This window comes from Ptychodera flava, chromosome 10 (assembly GCF_041260155.1).
Source record: "Ptychodera flava strain L36383 chromosome 10, AS_Pfla_20210202, whole genome shotgun sequence".
Lineage (NCBI taxonomy): Eukaryota > Metazoa > Hemichordata > Enteropneusta > Ptychoderidae > Ptychodera > Ptychodera flava.
In genome coordinates, this window is record NC_091937.1 from 6891800 (window position 1) to 6909609 (window position 17810).

General features: G+C 37.0%; 1 protein-coding gene across 3 annotated transcripts in view; it reads left to right on the forward strand.

Moving 5' to 3' along the window:
* LOC139141875 (sestrin-1-like) overlaps positions 1-17810 on the forward strand; it is a 90548-nt gene that overhangs the window by 57194 nt on the left and 15544 nt on the right. For all 3 annotated transcript variants that reach the window (XM_070711630.1, XM_070711632.1, XM_070711631.1), the window contains 3 exons: positions 3381-3410; positions 9346-9516; positions 16779-16961. In XM_070711630.1, the coding sequence (XP_070567731.1) occupies positions 3381-3410; positions 9346-9516; positions 16779-16961 (384 nt within the window). The remainder of the gene's footprint in view (positions 1-3380; positions 3411-9345; positions 9517-16778; positions 16962-17810) is intronic.

The window sequence follows — 17810 nt, forward strand, 5'->3', positions numbered from 1 at the left end:
CGGATCAGTTGTAGCTGAGGCGCCGTCCCTCTGAGGAGAACTCCATCAAGTGGTTGAATTTTGACCCATTTCTTATAGTATTGATCAGCGGATACCCCAGCCAGATATTGATTTTGAAACAAAGGTGGAAATGCATTGTTAGAAATACATACCAGCAACTTACAATCATTCAATATGTAGAATACCTTGTTGATATTCATTTCACATTGAGTGAACTGGATCCAAATGATTTGTTATGATATTAGGAGGACCATAAAAATCATATTCCAATTTTTGGGACATATTCAACCTAAATGCTGTGTACAAGGTCCCACTGTCTGCTCTACTGAGCCTGTGATTTTGTACTCACTCTTCTATAGTTTGCAAAGGTTTAGAAGGTATTTATCGATTGGAAATTTTTTGTTACTAATTGAGGTCATGCACCAGACAACTGTCTGACAAACTTATTCTACAAAGGATCATAAATCAGGCTATTAAGACTGATACATAATAGACTGTCTGTGGAAATGTTTTTCTCTCTCCCACTGTTGATAGAATGCAGCCAACCTTTGTAACATAGAAAGGGAAGAATAAAAATGTAGATGAGGCATTTGGAAGCTTTTCATCCATGCATGTACTCTGCCCCCTTGCCCATCTTATTAACTTTGCAAAAAGGCAGTTTTCTACATTCCACATAGACTTTCTGAACATTTCTATTCAACTTTCATACATTTGATTCATTTGCATACAGCAAGACTGGCAGTTGATATCATGGTAATGAACTTAACTTGTCAGCGCAGCTTTGATCACTTGTCAAATCTGTGACAGGTAGTATGTTCTGTATTCAAACTTTTTCTCTATTAGAATCGTGCATTACGCAACATACATAATGTGTACACATTGTAAATTGTCTCAAATTGACAGGAATGTAAAGTGCTGCATTGCTTACAGTGGCCTTGAATGGCAATCTGATTTAGGTCCCCTGGAGTTGCCAGAGCTGTAGGCTAACAGGTGACCTTAGATTCACGTGGCAGCAATTCACCGTTTGTTTCCTCACACACAGGATTATTATTGATTACCTTTGAGAATCAAGAGATTAGCCAAGTGTTGTTGCCATCCTTGCAACTGATTAATTGATATCACCTCATACGATTATGCTCAGCAAATGAACTTCAAAGCCCAGGTTTTTGGTGATCAATGTTCTCACCATTCCAATTCCCTACAGTCTATTCTGACAGGATAAGGCAGATTCTGTACAACCTCAGTTTGTGAAGTAAAGGTTGTTTTTACTTTCGTCATTTTACAAGATATTTGATGCTCAGAAATTTTCCAGTTCTGATTCAGTATTTTCAAACCAAGATACCAAATCCCATGACGGAGAATGTGGTCCCTCCGGGAAATAATGGAATAGACCTATCAGGCCATGCGTCATTTGCATCATAATAGTACGACATCATAGCAATGATATCATCTATTCTTATGCTAATAGCCCAGGGACAGATGGCAGTGGGAGCCCTGACCCATTTATGGTTTGATCCCCAGTATTCTTGCAAAGTGGTCTGTGATTGGTTCATTTCTCTAGTGAATCTCTACCTACCTACAGAGTGAATTATGATTTGAAATAAACTCAAATCATGATAGTTTTAAGGCTTCCTGTCAGTTTCATGTAAAATCAGATTAAATGTTTTAAAACAAAGACATTCAAAATATGTATTGAAAAATAAAATTTTAAATAATGATAGCAGCTTCAAATTTCAAGTTTTTTGCAGATGATTTGAATATTTTGTTATCCAGTTCCTCTACATCTTAATGAAATGTGCATTAGATATCTTCAAAAAGTGTCAGTGAGTAAGTGTTAGCAGATGGCAAGTTCCCAAGACATTTGAAATCTCTTGATATTGGTTGAATTAATTTAATACGCAGTGACGGCACCAATTATTTTGACGATGAGATACAGCTGGATATTGATACACTACCGAATTAGGTTTGTCAGTTTGCTCACAAATTTACCCTCTTAGTGGTCAACTTTTACAACTTTGCGCCAACATCAGACAGACTAAAACAGCAGGTGACGCAGCAAGATGTCTGTAAACTAATTTACTATGTAGTATGTTTATATCTTTACAGCAGCTATCAGTTTCAATGGTGACACACACAGAGACTGGTTGCCAAGTTTTACAAGCAGTTCAAATTCACAAAAATTCAGTAAATTCTGCCGTATCTCACGCCTATAAATGCTTGGTTTTACACTTTTGTAGTATTCAATATGCTCCAGAACATTTGCAGTCAGTTTTTTTACCGATGTTCCGGATGATTTGCCTGGCAGGAAACGCTAGTTTTCAAGTACCGCAAAACAATGTTGTTGGCCGTTTGCTTTGAAACACCACCACAACGTTTACCAATTTCTGAAAATGACAGACCGTTTAAATACAACTGAACAATCTCCTCTCTCACTTCAGCTGGTGTCGTCTGGGAGCCATCCATGTTGTGATTTTTGTCCGGTTCAACGTCTGTTGTACAAATGTACAGATCATTACGCCAGTGAAACTGATAGCTGCTAATTACGTGTCAGCATATGTATACAAAGCCCCACCATGGCTGGCAATACCAGAACATGTCGTTGTCTGAGTTTTATTAGACTAGAAAGTTGCTGACTCAAAGCCCTGACTTCCAGACATTGCTATCGCTACTCAACGTTCTGATTCTTTGAGATCGATTTGTGTTGTTAGTTTTAGATTTTTTTTGAAGTCATGAATTTTATTGATATTCAACTACAAAGAACACTGTCCTCCGAGTCTAGATTTGCAGTAACGTCGTTCTTTTACCACCTCTCCTCCGTGAATTTGAACTGCTTGTAAAACTTGACAACCAGTCTCTGTGTGTGTCACCATTGAAACTGATAGCTGCTGTAAAGATATAAACATACTACATAGTAAATTAGTTTACAGACATCTTGCTGCGTCACCTGCTGTTTTAGTCTGTCTGATGTTGGCGCAAAGTTGTAAAAGTTGACCACTAAAAGGGTAAATTTGTGAGCAAACTGACAAACCTAATTCGGTAGTGTATCAATATCCAGCTGTATCTCATCGTCAAAATAATTGGTGCCGTCACTGTAATATCGTTAATACGAAGTGTTTCTAAGTTTAAGTGGTGCTTGTGCTTTTATTGCAAATTGGAAGTGTGCACTTAAGAGAGAGAGAGAGAGAGAGAGAGAGAGAGAGAGAGAGAGAGAGAGAATGTGGATACACCATGTAAAGACTAGGATGCAATCAGTGAGAGTGAAATGTATGATTAGCCTTGGTGTTGACATTATCAGTGTGTTCATCACAATTGTCAATTGATTTTCATTATTGAAGAATTTGCCTTTTACCATTGGTGTTATTTTCTGTTTTGTATTTCAGGTTGTACAAAGTGATACAGATGATGAAGAGGTGAGTTGTCATGTAAATTATCATTTTCTTGCTGTTTTAGGATGGTATTTTACAAGATAGGGGAAGAAATCTCTGTGAACAAGGGTTTGACTTTGAGAAAAGTGTAGGATAAGTGTCAGTGCCTAGATGCAAAACAATTTGATCAATCTCATGAAAATACCTGTATGGGTTTATAATAGTATACTTTGTATGCTAGTGATACAGAGAAATATTTGCATATGTTAAAATTTATGATATTCATGCATTCTGCCGCCTAGCTGTTGTCTTAGTAATTTGCATGATCAGAATTGGGGCATATCACAAATGTACTAATTGACATTACTTATCAGATCAGTAACTCTGCCCATACGCAAAGTTAGCTGGTGGGGACTTCAACTGACTTCTGAAAAGGAAAATGGTTTGAATGTTTGAAATCTGAGTAAACAGCCTCTTTTTCACTTAGTGATTTATTTGTGGATTGTGCATTTCTAACTGCAACGGAAATAACCGGCCGAAATAACCTGGTCAATAGGCCACATATAAAGCAATTTGAAATTACCTAATAGTGTCATAGGCATTGTACACATCCATTACCATGTGTCATTGTTTTCATTATTAGAGTCTGTATGGATAGGAATTTGTAACATTCAACTACAGAAAATGAACTTGAAAGAGCTGCTGTTATGTCAGTGTTGTCTACCAAGTGGGAAGTGCATGTAATTACTGCTTATTTTGATAGGTAATTGCCCACTGAATAGGTCTGCATTTTTGTGTCAGTTTATAATTTGCATGTAACTGTACAGTCTATATTTAGCAGCTAGTGATATCTTTCAAAGGAACAACTTCTTATTTTGTTAGGCTTTTACTGCTTTTATTTCATGTCTCTCACAATTTTCAAGCCATGATTGTTTTTAATAGAAATGTTTGAAATTGGTTTTTGTTTGCTATATCATACTCTTCATTTTGATTAGGGTACTCATTTGCATATTGCACTTTCTATGTATCTGTGTATGCACAAATAGTATGCCAGCAACTTGAGTACTTGTTAGTTTCATTCAGACCGAGATGTTTTTGTAAATCAGGAATAATCCATGGATTTCTATGTTGTTTGTTTGTGAGTTAACACACAGGGGTAGTTTTTCTGCAAAGCTGAGTTCCGAAGAATGAGCAAGTTTTGTAGGAATTGGGATTTGTACAGAGTGGAGGGGAACCAGAATCAAGCAATTGTTCATTGATTTCTCCAGTTGTAACACATAGTGCACTGGTCTGGTCCGGTACTAGGTCTTGTAAACACAACTCTGTAACCCCAACTCACAAAACAATAGACAATGGAGCCTCTGCATTGCATGCATAATTACCATTTGTCATTCTTTGTCACACTAATATTGTATTGATTTCAAGTCAAGTATATTTGGCTCATGGGACATTGTTTAGCTGGAGTCGAAATTCCAACTCAAGACTTTGTTGCTAATCCTGTCAGAATTTTCCTGTTTGTCATTCCCTGAAAGCAGTTCCGTGTGCATCATATTCCTCCTCTGAAATACCAGGGTTTAAAGAAAATGGTAAGCAAAGTGACTGAGTTAAAATGTTTGTATAATTCAGAATATAGTTTTCAAATACGCCCTTGGATCATTGCTGTTTTTCTGTCCAACAATTGCCATGGTTTACTCCCCGTCCAATTCCAAAGGTTGTTGATCAAGACAACTGTGTTGCTAAAACACAACTATTTACACTGTGCACCACTCAGAATGACAGAATCAGGTCATAAGAGGGTCTACGTTTATCTTTTTTTCTGACACTTCTGAAATGACATTGATAAACTGTGCCCAACCTTCCATTAGAGTGCTTACATCTGTCAGGTCAAGTTACAAATGAGATTGCTGAAGAACTAGACACTGTGATCAGGGGGGTTTTTTAACCAGTAAGACGCTGGTTTCTTCAGTCAAGTTGTTATACATTTGTCACTATGGTGACAAAAGTTCTGTTCAGACATGCTTCACTGGGTCATCAAAGCTACGTGGTCACCTACATGTATTCTCGTATTGTTTATCTATTGCCAAGTAAATGGGAAAAATGTTACCTGTATGTGCACATGTACATCCATTATTGCTGTGTGAGGGCGCTGCACAATCCTGCCTTTGTCAATTGTATGCAGTTCCTAGGGAGCTAGGCTAATTTGCCTAAAAAAAAAAAGTCTTGCCTATCACACCAGTGTTGTGACATCACCCTCTTCTCTTGTATCAGTTGCTCTGACCTATGCTAGGATTGGTGATTTGCAAATCTTGTCTCATTGTCACAGGTCACGTCAGCCTGTATCATGTCTTATTTTTGTCCAATCAGATGGATGTAAATACTGAGGGTAGGCCAACATACAGAAACTTAGGGGTGAAAAGGTTTACATCAGTTTGCAAAGCCATTATCTCAGCCACTTTAATATTATCTGGCCGTAAACTTCCTTAGATATATGAAGATGAGTTTGTTATGATTCGTCTTAAGTTCTATCATATATTTTAAAATCATGAACACAACAAAATTTTACAAAGATTGGTCTGTTCCTTTCTTAGATGACATAAATTAGAAGGGGAAGCAGAATTGACAGCAGATATCTTTACTCCTAGTCATAGCTATTTTAATCTAGGTGCACGTTTGAGGTAAGACAGAGAGACCACGGATCTGGTGATCAGCGGGAGTCACGATAGTCACTGATAGCTGCTATCTCATCAGCCTGTCATGTTCTAGTTTATTTTTAGCCTGTTTGCACAAACAGACCTACAATCTCCTATTTCTGAAATCTACTCACAAGTTTCAAAATAAGGAATGTGACATCGCATGATTTGTCTTCACCACTGATATGCCCTAGAGTGTTTGGAAACTACCAAGTATTCATATTTGAGTCAGGGATACAGATTTCCTGAGTTGTCGTGTGACCTAAGTGGAGGTTTGTCCTTGGATCTTGTGAGATGCAAGTAAAAAATAACAAAGTATTGTGCTTGCTAAAATGTTCTTAAATGTGAAGCTGTGTTATGTAGTTAAAACTTTTGTGGTATTGTTGTAGATACATGAATTTGCTATGCAACTTGCTGAGACTGGACAGGAAAGAATAGAATAGCTGACAGAATAGGGGAAGTATTGCTGTTTGAAAATATAATAGTTTTATCATCCTCTTAGCGTAAGTAGGATAGCAGCCGTTTGTTCTACATGGAGAATAGGATAATTATCCATGTCCAAAGCCAAGCTTGCTGGCTGATTTGTCCAGTACAAGTCCATAGCCAGACTTGCCGGCTGATTTGTCCAGTACCTGTGCATGTATGTGGTGTCTGTCTGTCTAAGTCTCATCTTGTCTGCCTGCCTGTTCCTGTGTCAACGTTAACCTTTGTCTATCCTCTGTATTCTTACAAGTTTATGCAGAATTAACCAGTTCTCTGTGCTAAAAATATACTTAACTATTTTCATAAAACTAAACTATTGGGCAAAGTGTCTAGGAAGTATTAAAATATGACCTTCAAACTCGGGCAATGTCTGTAATATTACAATAAAACTTATCTCTCCATGAGACATTTTACATTAAGTTGATAACAGGGATATCCTGTTCAGAGTTCAGCCAATAGTACTTGATTTCATGCTCTGTGATTTTTGTCACTTGTAAAACTTGTACTGAGTTGTAGGAAACGCCTTTGTCACATTGTTACTATGAAGTGATTTCATCATCTGGCAGTGTCAGGATTTCATCATCTTCTGTTGACCCCAACTTCAAAGCACAGGAAAACTTGTTGATTCTGTGACTGTCTTATATACATATGAAGAACCATGGCCTTGACATTCACTTTGAAGGTTCGATTGCCATGAGGAGGAGGATGCAATACGACTTCGGTGTGAAATATCCAATTTTATGTTTAAAGTGTTTCTGTAAAACGTAGCAGTTTGAATAGTGTTGTTTTTTACAGATGTGTAAAGAATACATGTTCTGGTATAATCTATTTAACCTCCAAAATTGCTTGTAAACACCTCAGTTTGAGTTGAAGGTTTACTTATATATATGCATGCATGTAAGCATTGTGTGTAATGAGATGAAAAATTAAAATTTTCCCAAACAGCACAATTTGAAGGTCATCGCTTTACATAGATGCATGCATGAGGTACATCAGCTTTTAGTTTAAAATGTCAAAGCAGTGTGGAAAAAGCAGCCAAGAATCCTTTTCAAAAAGTAAAACTGGTCCCCCTACCAAAAATGTAGTGAACCATACAAATTGTGACAGGCTAAAGTGGCTGAATGACAGCAGCATTATGTAGCATTGAAACCTACATAAGATGATGCAATAGCTGTATGTGTATTGTGGGTTCTTAAATGTTCAGTTTATATGAAAATCTTTTCCATTTCGGTATAAGCTGTTGAAAACCAGGCTCCTCCTTTGCTTCTAAGACACTACAAAAATTCAGTTTCTGTTGTAATATTCTATGCAACTTTATCAAAATTGTATCTTTCTCATCAGAATGCAAAATATTTTTGCAAACCAAAACTGCAATCCAGATTATTCTGCTGTCTCTGAAACTCTGTAAAAGTTAATAGGGGTGTATTCTTTATTGACTAATTGGTTGCTAATAATGAAAAATTTCAAATGATGAATGTATTGTTTTAATGTTGAATAGCTCATAAATTACGGTTGACATGAACTTTACCATAGTGTTGTGGTTGGTACGATGTTTGTGCCATTGCTATGAATAGAAAGAATTGTCCATTGTATTTGAAGACATTGCGATTGAGAGAAATTGCAAATAGCAATCAATCTCTGTGACAGTTTAACCGTCTAAGGTGGTGCAAGTCGGGAGGCAAGAGTGTATGAATGAGCTGTTTTGTATTTTCCTGTGTTATTTCAGTTGTGCGATTCTTTGAGTTACCCTGAATTGACCGACTTTCTTTATTCAGTGTCTGTTTGTGAATTTTTCGTTCACACCTCCCCAGATCAGTCACCTGGTATCTTTCAATGTACCTCAAAGAAAGGTGTCGCGACACGGCAGTTTGTGTTTTATCAGCCGGGTGTGTCTGCGTGGGCTGAAGATTGCCATAGGAAAAGTAAAAGATAACGAAAACAAGTGCTTTCGTATACAATGCAGATTCGTCAGCACAGTGGCTAGAATTTTACAACTGTGTTCTGTTTGTCTGAAAAGTGATTCAGGATTATGACACAAATAAAATCACATTGTATGCATATTACTGACTCCTACCTAGCCTTGATGTATGTATCCCTGACAGCATTTGCAAACAATGGCCGGGAACCTTCCATTTGTTTATAATTGCTTCATACACCTTGAAGTTCATCAGCGATGCAGGATTATCTGCTTCATTATTCAGATGAAGGGAAATTAAAAATAATAAGACAGGGTAATTTTTAGACTGTCGTCATTCTATGAAAATCTGATTCAAATTTAGAAAAAACGATTTTCATTTTGTTCCATGAGGTTCCCTGATCAGTCAGCTGTCAGTTTGAATTTGAACATAAAACCAAAATGGGAAGTTGCCGTGATCTGATAAAACAAGCCGTGATCTGATAAAACAAGCTGTGAGCTGATAAAATCCCATACAGCGTACTCAAGTGGTGGTGCTGTACACACCTACTGAAGAATGAAATCTTCCAAAATTAATATTCATAAGCCAATATCAGCTGATATTCCTGAATGTGTCTGCCCCTAATAATATTTCAAATTGCTTGTCGACTGGATTTGTGTTGCTGGATGTTTTCTGTGCTCTCACGGCCAAAGGAGATTTCTCTCTGTATTTGGTTCAGCCAATTCATGCGGATTTCTTTTCAAAAGACGACCAGTTCTGAGTGTATGCTGCGTGGCCTTCAAAAAGCTTAAATAAGAGGCATTTGCTTATCGGCAGCCGGCCGGCACACTGTACTCGCGAGCGACCTTCTCAGTCTCGTCGTCTCAAATGTGCAATTGTCCTCTGTTACAGCAAAGCCGGATGTTCATCGATGTCTTCCTTCAAACAAGTCGGTTGGACCATGTTACTCAAGTCATGGGATACCATCCGGAGTACGTGGAACATTTTGTCCGGACCCAGAGTTACATGTTAAGGGGAGATGGACCTCTACCATATGAATATAGGCATTACATAGCCATTATGGTAAGTATCCCGTCTTCTCATGTTTCTTTCTGCTATTTCTAATTCCGTACCTTCCAGCACGTCATCAGCTGTCCTGTTCAAACACCTATTCCCAGACTCATGTTCTTGTGTTGGATTTATAACACTGGTTATTCCAATAATGGAAAAAAAAAATGAAAACGATAGTCTTTGTGCGTGTGTATTTTTATAAGAATACGGAGTAGCTTACTGATTTACATTCTGTTTTCTTTTGTTCGTCTAATTGGGTTGCTAGGTCAACAGGCCAGACTACACTGGGATTTTTTGTCCCCCAGCAGATCTCAATTGCCAGTTGGTTTCTCATGCAAGACATTTGTGTTTTACAGTTGTAGGCATCCCTTATGCATACAAATAATTTATCAGGTTTCATCGGCTATTGCGTATCATGCTTGGCATTTTCTTTATCACTCTGCAGACGAAACAGTTGTAAAGTAATGTCAAGCAGTTGTTTAGCCATTCGGAAGTACAAAGTTGCAGAATTTGGATTTGTAGTACCTGTCAATTTGTTTAATTTTAATGGATTTAGTTGCACTGATAAACATCTTGCAATACAGGTATGCAGGAGACAGTGGGTAGCAGCAAATTTCTGACGGCCTTGCTTGCAGACAGAATGGACAAACAAAGCGATGACATAAATTTAGGGGGATTTACCAGTGCTACATACTAATGAGTTAGCAGCCACTGTTGGGAACTAAAACTGTCCACGTAATGTCTGAGGAGTTTTGCATACAGTACAGCAAAGTTATGCCCAACAATTTTCTTGTACATAAAGATATATGTAGTTCATGGTTAATGTGAAGAAGGTATACATGTACTTTTTTCCATGCCTGAATTAAATAATCACCAAATAATCCCCAAAACTTATGTTTTAGAGATTCTGTTGTGAATCAAGTCCTAAAGGGATACAAAAGCAAATCCAGTGATGTCACCAACAAAATGATTGTAAGAGTTTACATAGAACCTCTGACACAAAATGGACTTAATTTTAGTCCCCACGGACACCGTCCGGGGGGACTTATAGGTTTGGTCATGTCCGTGCGTGCGTGCGTGCGTGCGTGCGTGCGTGCGTGTGTGCGTCCGTCCGTCCGTTCACACAGATATCTCAGAGATGCAAGAAGCGATTTCATTCAAACTTGGTACAAGGATTACTTCATATGTCATACAGATGCACGTCGAATTGTTTTGGGATAAGATCCAATATGGCCGCCAGGCGGCCATTTTATTACGATTTTTTCATGTACAGAGCCATAACTCAGACATGTTTCAACCAATTTTATTCAAAGTTGGTACAAGGACATTGACCAATGTCATAGATATGCACGTCAATTTTCTTTGTGATACGATCCAATATGGCCGCCAGGCGGCCATTTTATTACGATTTTTTCATGTACAGAGCCATAACTCAGACATGTTTCAAGTTATTTTATTCAAAGTTGGTACAAAGACATTGACCAATGTCATAGATATGCACGTCAATTTGTTTTGTGATACGATCCAATATGGCCGCCAGGCGGCCATTTTATTATGATTTTTTCATGTACAGAGCCACAACTCAGACATGTTTCAACCGATTTTATTCAACATTGCTACAAGGACATTGACCAATTTCATAGATATGCACGTCGATTTGTTTTGTGATACAATCCAATATGGCCGCTAGGCGGCCATTTTATTACAATTTTTTTCATATACAGAGGCATAACTCAGGCATATCTCAACCGATTTTATTCAAAGTTGGTACAAGGACATTGACCAATGTCATAGATATGCACGTCAATTTGTTTTGTGATACGATCCAATATGGCTGCTGTGTGGTCATTTTGTTACGATTTTTTCATAAACAGAGGCATAACTCAGGCATATCTCAACTGATTTTATTCAAAGTTGGTACAAGGACATTGACCTATGTCATACATATGTACGTCCATTTTTTATGTGATACGATCCAATACGGTTGCTAGGCAGCCATTTTATTACGATATTTTCATGTACAGAGCCATAACTCAGACATATTTCCACCAGTATCATTCAAAGTGACATTGACCTATTTCATACATATGCTCGTCAATTTGTTTCACGTCATGTAGCAGTAACATGTCAATTATTGAAGTTTCGTAAGTAGGCTGATATGTCAAGAAATATGTACTGCATCAAATTCATGAAACTTTATACAGATGTTAACCGATGTTAAGCTCACATTGCTTTAACATTGAAAAAGACATTTATCAGTGTCATTTAATTAATTTAATAGCCACAAATTAATACAACGTTAAATGTGATGAAACTTGATACAGATGTTGATCTCATAGTGTTGTAAATACTGCATCAAACTTTATGAAATATGTACCAGTGATAATCTGTTAAGTGTTAGAATTGTATGCAAAAATGTTTTGCAACATCCTGTTGATTAATTCCTAGTTGACTCATTTTATGAACTTTAGGATGGTGGCCTACATTGGTTTATGTTTTCATCACCATGGAACTCATTCTTGCCATTGAGCACCATCTGTATCAAAGTATTTTTATCACAGACCTAATTAATGAAGAGGACTCTATCCTCTCTGAGGACATGTAATCAAAGTACCCATTATTAACAAGTGGGGACTGTGTCATCAACGATGACTTGTCCATTCTAAAATGTAACTTTTAAAACATTCACAGATTAACTTTCTGAAATACGACCTTCCAATTAGAATGTTCTAAAAATACCTTACCCCGGCATGTTTGATATCTTACTAAGCTTCCGCACCAAAAACTATATAGGTATTTCCAGTACATAATAGCTTAATCTTTGTAAGAGTTTCACAGCATGTTGAAAGAAATCAAAATTTAGAGTGGAGTTTTCAAGAAAGACCAACTCAAATGTTACCATGGATTTCTCCAGTAATACTAGCTTACATGGTTGTATCTATAGGTATGTTTAAGACCCATGTTTAAGGTTCAGCCCACCTCAAGTCAGGTTAATTGAAGTGCATGGATAGCCCGTATCCTTACCCTTACATTATAATTACCCTATAACATTACCTCTGCTGTAATGGGTCATACTATAAATATAAAAAACACATTCAGAACACTTTATGAATGTGATCTGTGGACGTGGATATTCGAGGAATTCCTACATGCAAGTTCACATGTATCCTAAAACCACAGAGGAAATATTTGATGACTGAAGGGAAAATTTTGTTGTTGACCGGCCAGTGGCAAACACACTTTTATGGAATGCTTCTCAGCATGGTAGTGGTGTCATTTAAATAGTGAATGTCCTGTCATGTTATCATTGTCAAAGTTGTTCATAGTACATGTGTATCATTTGTCAAGTGCTGTTACAGGGCAACAAACTGAAATCAAATATTTGAAAAGTAATTACAGTATTTATGTCATAGTAATTGGTATCTGTTGTTGATACAGTGTTCTCTGGGCCATCTTCACTGACTTACAATTTTGAGTTTTCTTTGGGTTTGCCTCCAGATATTATCCTACATTGCATGCATATTCCTGAATTGACTCAAAAGAATTCAAAATATTAAGTTAGAGAACCTATTGGTTACTGAATACCTAAAATGCTATCATTTTTTATGGCCTTTTAATATAACATCCATTTGCATTTATCATGTAGGTTATACGTATTTGACTTTTATGTGATCAATAGAGACGTGTTATGGCTGAGTCTATTCATAGCTCCATTGCAAGGTCTGCATATAGTTATTCTAACACCATGACATATTGCTGTCTATACTCAATGCATTACCATACGTACAGTTCCCAGGTTGTCAGTACCTCAACAATTGATCCATTTATTGCTGTGTTTTCAATCCAGTTTTAAGGCTTTCTATGCAGCCGTGGTTTAGGCCAAACCCATTGTTATCAATGCTTAGTGTGGATCTGTTGACAGAGAATTGGGATTGCACAGGTCAACCCTTGTATTCCAATACCAGACATGTACATCCCTCTTCTATGCTGGGACCTATCTGTGAGGAAATTCAAAATTGAAGGAAATTACAGAAGGGGTGTCAGGCCTGACTGTTGATCAGTTTGTCATTGCTGGGCATGCACACACATGGCTTGGGTTCAGTGTTTGCTTTTACTCTAAGTGTAAAAATACAATAAATCACATAGCTACTCCATAAATCTGTTAAATTATTGGTACTTTCAAGGTTGAAGAGAACAATAAATTAATTTGTCATACAATATATGATACAACACTTACAAGAATTCAAAACACTTTTTAACTGCTGGTATTTGAATCAGTCAGTGGTTAATGAGATGCAGATGATTGCATCATACAGTGAAATGTATCGTCTGTCCATAAAGAGTCAATTTGTGTCATTTGAGTACTTGACACATATTACTGTCAAGATGAAAAATAAGTTTGTGCAAAAAATGACTCACTAATCAAACATTGTATCGTGTACTAGCATGGCAGTTGTCTGTGATTTGAAAAATTAAAATTACAATATTTAATTGTAAATATCATAAATCGTGTCAAACAGAATGCGTCCAACTTAGTTACAACTCACATGACATTCAATGATATGTAGCTGGACTTATTAATTAAGAATAAGAGGCGGTGAGTAGCTTTTAGTGATTGTAATTTTCCAAATTTGAATGGAAGTTATCCAGTGATTGGTAAGAAATATCTCATGAATGGAAGATAGATACATCACCCATGAATATTACAGTCTAGGGAAAGTAAAACTTAGGAGAGTTTCTATAAATTGTTTCAATGATATGTAAACTGTGTTTGCCAGCTGTCACAGTGGTAGATAAAAACTGTGAGATTTAGAAAAAGAAAGCTATTATTTAAAAAAAAAATATATACTTGAAATTGAATATTTGGATTGCTGTAAATTATACATTAACCGGTAATTCAGATATTGTTATCTTAAATTGAGGAAAGCTTAAAAAAACATGCAAGACAAAATCAATACCATTAGTGAAATTAGTTTATTTCTCTCAGTCAGAAAATAATGTAAAATGAGATAGTCTTTCAGCTGATCCCCTAGTTGACATACCTGAAGGCTGTGATATATAGTTATACAACATTAAATGGGGAAGTTGGTATTTGCGCATAAAATACCCTGAAAGCTTTATTGCTTGGTAGTAAAAACGAAAACAAGATGAATTTGGATCTCTGTCTCTCATCATGGGATCAGTTTCTTGGCTTGTAATCCACAGTGATGAAAATAAACCACAGGAGACACGGGCAGCTAAGCAGTGTTTGGATGCAATGACGTCAAACATGTCTCCTTTAAACTCATAACAATTGAGCTGGAACATCTTATGATAATGAGTGCTTGAATCTATTCGCAAACATGCTCAGCAACAACAATTTTAATGTTGCGTGAAAACAACCCTGCTGTCTGGTACCCTCAAGGTTTAATTTTGCTATTGTGAAAATATTTTGTTGAGTCAGCAAATGTCCACTTGTACAGGTAGCTTGGCAGAGGGAATTTTTTATGGAAGGAAAAGTCTTAAGTTGGCTGTTTATCTAGCCAAACGAGATTTTATTAGAACAAATAAAATGTCTATCATCAATACACACAAATGTCAAATGTTGTCTGTAGGGAAATTGTATAGAACATGGTGTGATCAGTGACATTTGAGATTGTCACATATATGTCATCTGTAATTATGCTGGTATTAGCCGTGTCCTCTCAACTTCAGAACTGCTTGTCTACAGCAATATGTCTTACTCAAGTCACATCATTGAATAGAGCGTAAAGCGAAAAATATGAAATGAATGTGAAAACTCTTCCAAGAACACAGCATTGGCTTTGTACTTCACAATCAAATTATTAGAAGTTCATAATGCATCTGTAATTACCCCAAACACATCAAACATGCATTAATTTCATTTGTTGTCGAGGTGTCTACGTTTTCAAAAGTGTGATCTTTATGGAAATGCAAGTGTTTATATTGAAACTGTCCAACATAAAAGCTGGTGATTCTAGGGAAAAGGGAAATGCATACAAATGCTTATATCCAGAACTATTTTCAGTTTCCATCTTGAAACATATCCCACTCCAGTATGCAAATTTGCACAATCGCACCTATTTACCAGTGTGTATGTCAGTACATGCCTGACGCTTTCTTTATTTATTTCTAAAGGAAATGAATAAGGTCCTCCTGGTAGTGTTGTTAGTCACTGTCTCTGTTCTGAGAAACTCTTGCTGTTTTCACAAAAGTATGATTTCTTCCAAACTGGTAAACATTTTGTTTAATTCCACAAGGAAGGATATTATCAGTATGTATAGATAAACATCCTGTATTTGCCATCAATAGAAATAGAATTTTGTAAGATGTATGAAGTGTGTACGATTTATAGTTCAGTGTAATCTGAGGAAGGCATCTGTAGCTCTTTGTAATATTCAGTTTTAATGCCAGCACAGCCCAGACACTGACGTAGATTGCATGGATAGAATACTAATGAACAACAGTAGAAAGACGTGGTTTTTATTGCTCTCTCTGATATCAATACTTCTGCTTGTTCTGTTTGTGAAAATGAAAAGACCCCTTTGAATTCTGCTGAATTGCGTTTTCAGTTACGTTAATTACAGCTGACAGCGATGTGGATCACAGGGTGTTTGTTGGATTTGAAAAGTGCCAGGTTGATGTTTGTTCACGGCAGAGCTGTAGAATAGGTGTCAGTTGTAAGCAGAAATCAATCTGCCAATCAAATTTTGTATTTCAATCAGGCAACTTTTGTGTTGGCCAGATTGACGTCTTCATCTGAAGGTCAGAAACTGCGTAGGTGTGATAGAGTTACCGCGCAACTACAGCTAGATATTCATGTGAAGCTTATACAGCCAAGATCTTTCTAAGAGAGTGTATGAAATCAGCTGATGAATTTATTCCCCTTTCAATCCTTGGAATTGGTTTAACTCAATTTTGTAAATCTGTGAAGGGTTCATTAGTTTTCAAATTTTACATTTGCTGGGATGAAGGGTTTACATCAATAATGATTTCCATTTCACTGCAAACTTACATTTATATGATCTGACGTTAGAAATTGCTTCAATTTTTCTGCCTTGTCCATTTTGCAGATACCCACAAATCTGCCCCATCTATTGCCTTTATCATTCCCCAAATCCTACTAAGCCATTATGGACAACAAATTCTTTATCACAACCCTGGCTGTGATTTTAAATGTCAACGAAATTCATAATTCTCCTTTTACCTTTACTTTTATTGCATCGGTGGCACCAGTGTCCTCTCAACACATTTTCCGTTTGCTGTTTTTGCAGGCGGCAGCTAGACACAGGTGTGTGTACATAGTTCGACTTCAAGAGACTGAATTTTTGCTACAGGGGGGAGACCCAGAGTGGTTGAAAGGACTCAACCACATCCCACAGAAACTCCGTCATCTCAACGATCTCAACAAAAAACTGGCCCATCGACCGTGGCTGGTAACAAAAGACGACATTGAGGTAAGAAAGGAGAATTTATTAATCCACAGTATGTTATCATGTTATCTCTTCTCATTAGAATCTACTCTTTGCCATGAGCATTCCAGGCACAATATGCAAAATCAGCCAATGTATCAGTCAACCTGGAATACATTTCGTGCAGCCGTTTCCATGGCAACTGCATAATACAAAAAAGCTTGCACACATGTTGATATGAGAGACGGAAGTTAAGTTCTGGTAATGGCTGCAATTTGGCCGATAGATCATGAGAAATAATCATTTTCAGGATGGTTGGTTTAATAACGGTATCACCATTGCCAGCCTGTAATGAATACGCATTGTGAATATTACTAGAAAGCCTTCTTTAATGAGCTGTAGCCAATATCATAAAATTGTTGGTGATCCAACTAAACCTTTTTCATTACCTACATGATAGTTGTAAACATTTTCAGACAGCAGCTAGGTATCTCAGGGACCCTGTGGTTATGAATTCATGTTCTGCCCTGAACTCAACAACACAAATATGTTTTGTTCAGAGTGGGATTTCAACTCTAGTGTTCCTGGCAAGTCACGCCATCCAATTGGTTAATAAAAGTGACTGCAATACATCATTGTATGAAAAGAGCAAATATCCTTCAACCTGTCCACCCCTATTTATCTTTAAATTGTTCTAGTCCTATTCATAAATTGTTCCAGTCGTGTTTATTGAAAACTGTTTGCGTCTGGCCAGTGTTAAGTTGTGAATAGGTTTTATAGGCAAGCAGGACAACACAGACAGAAGGAAAATATTTTCATCCAGTGTTGTTTCATGATAGATGACAGTGTAAGATGCATTCACACTGTAATTTTGCAGGATTGATGTATTGTATG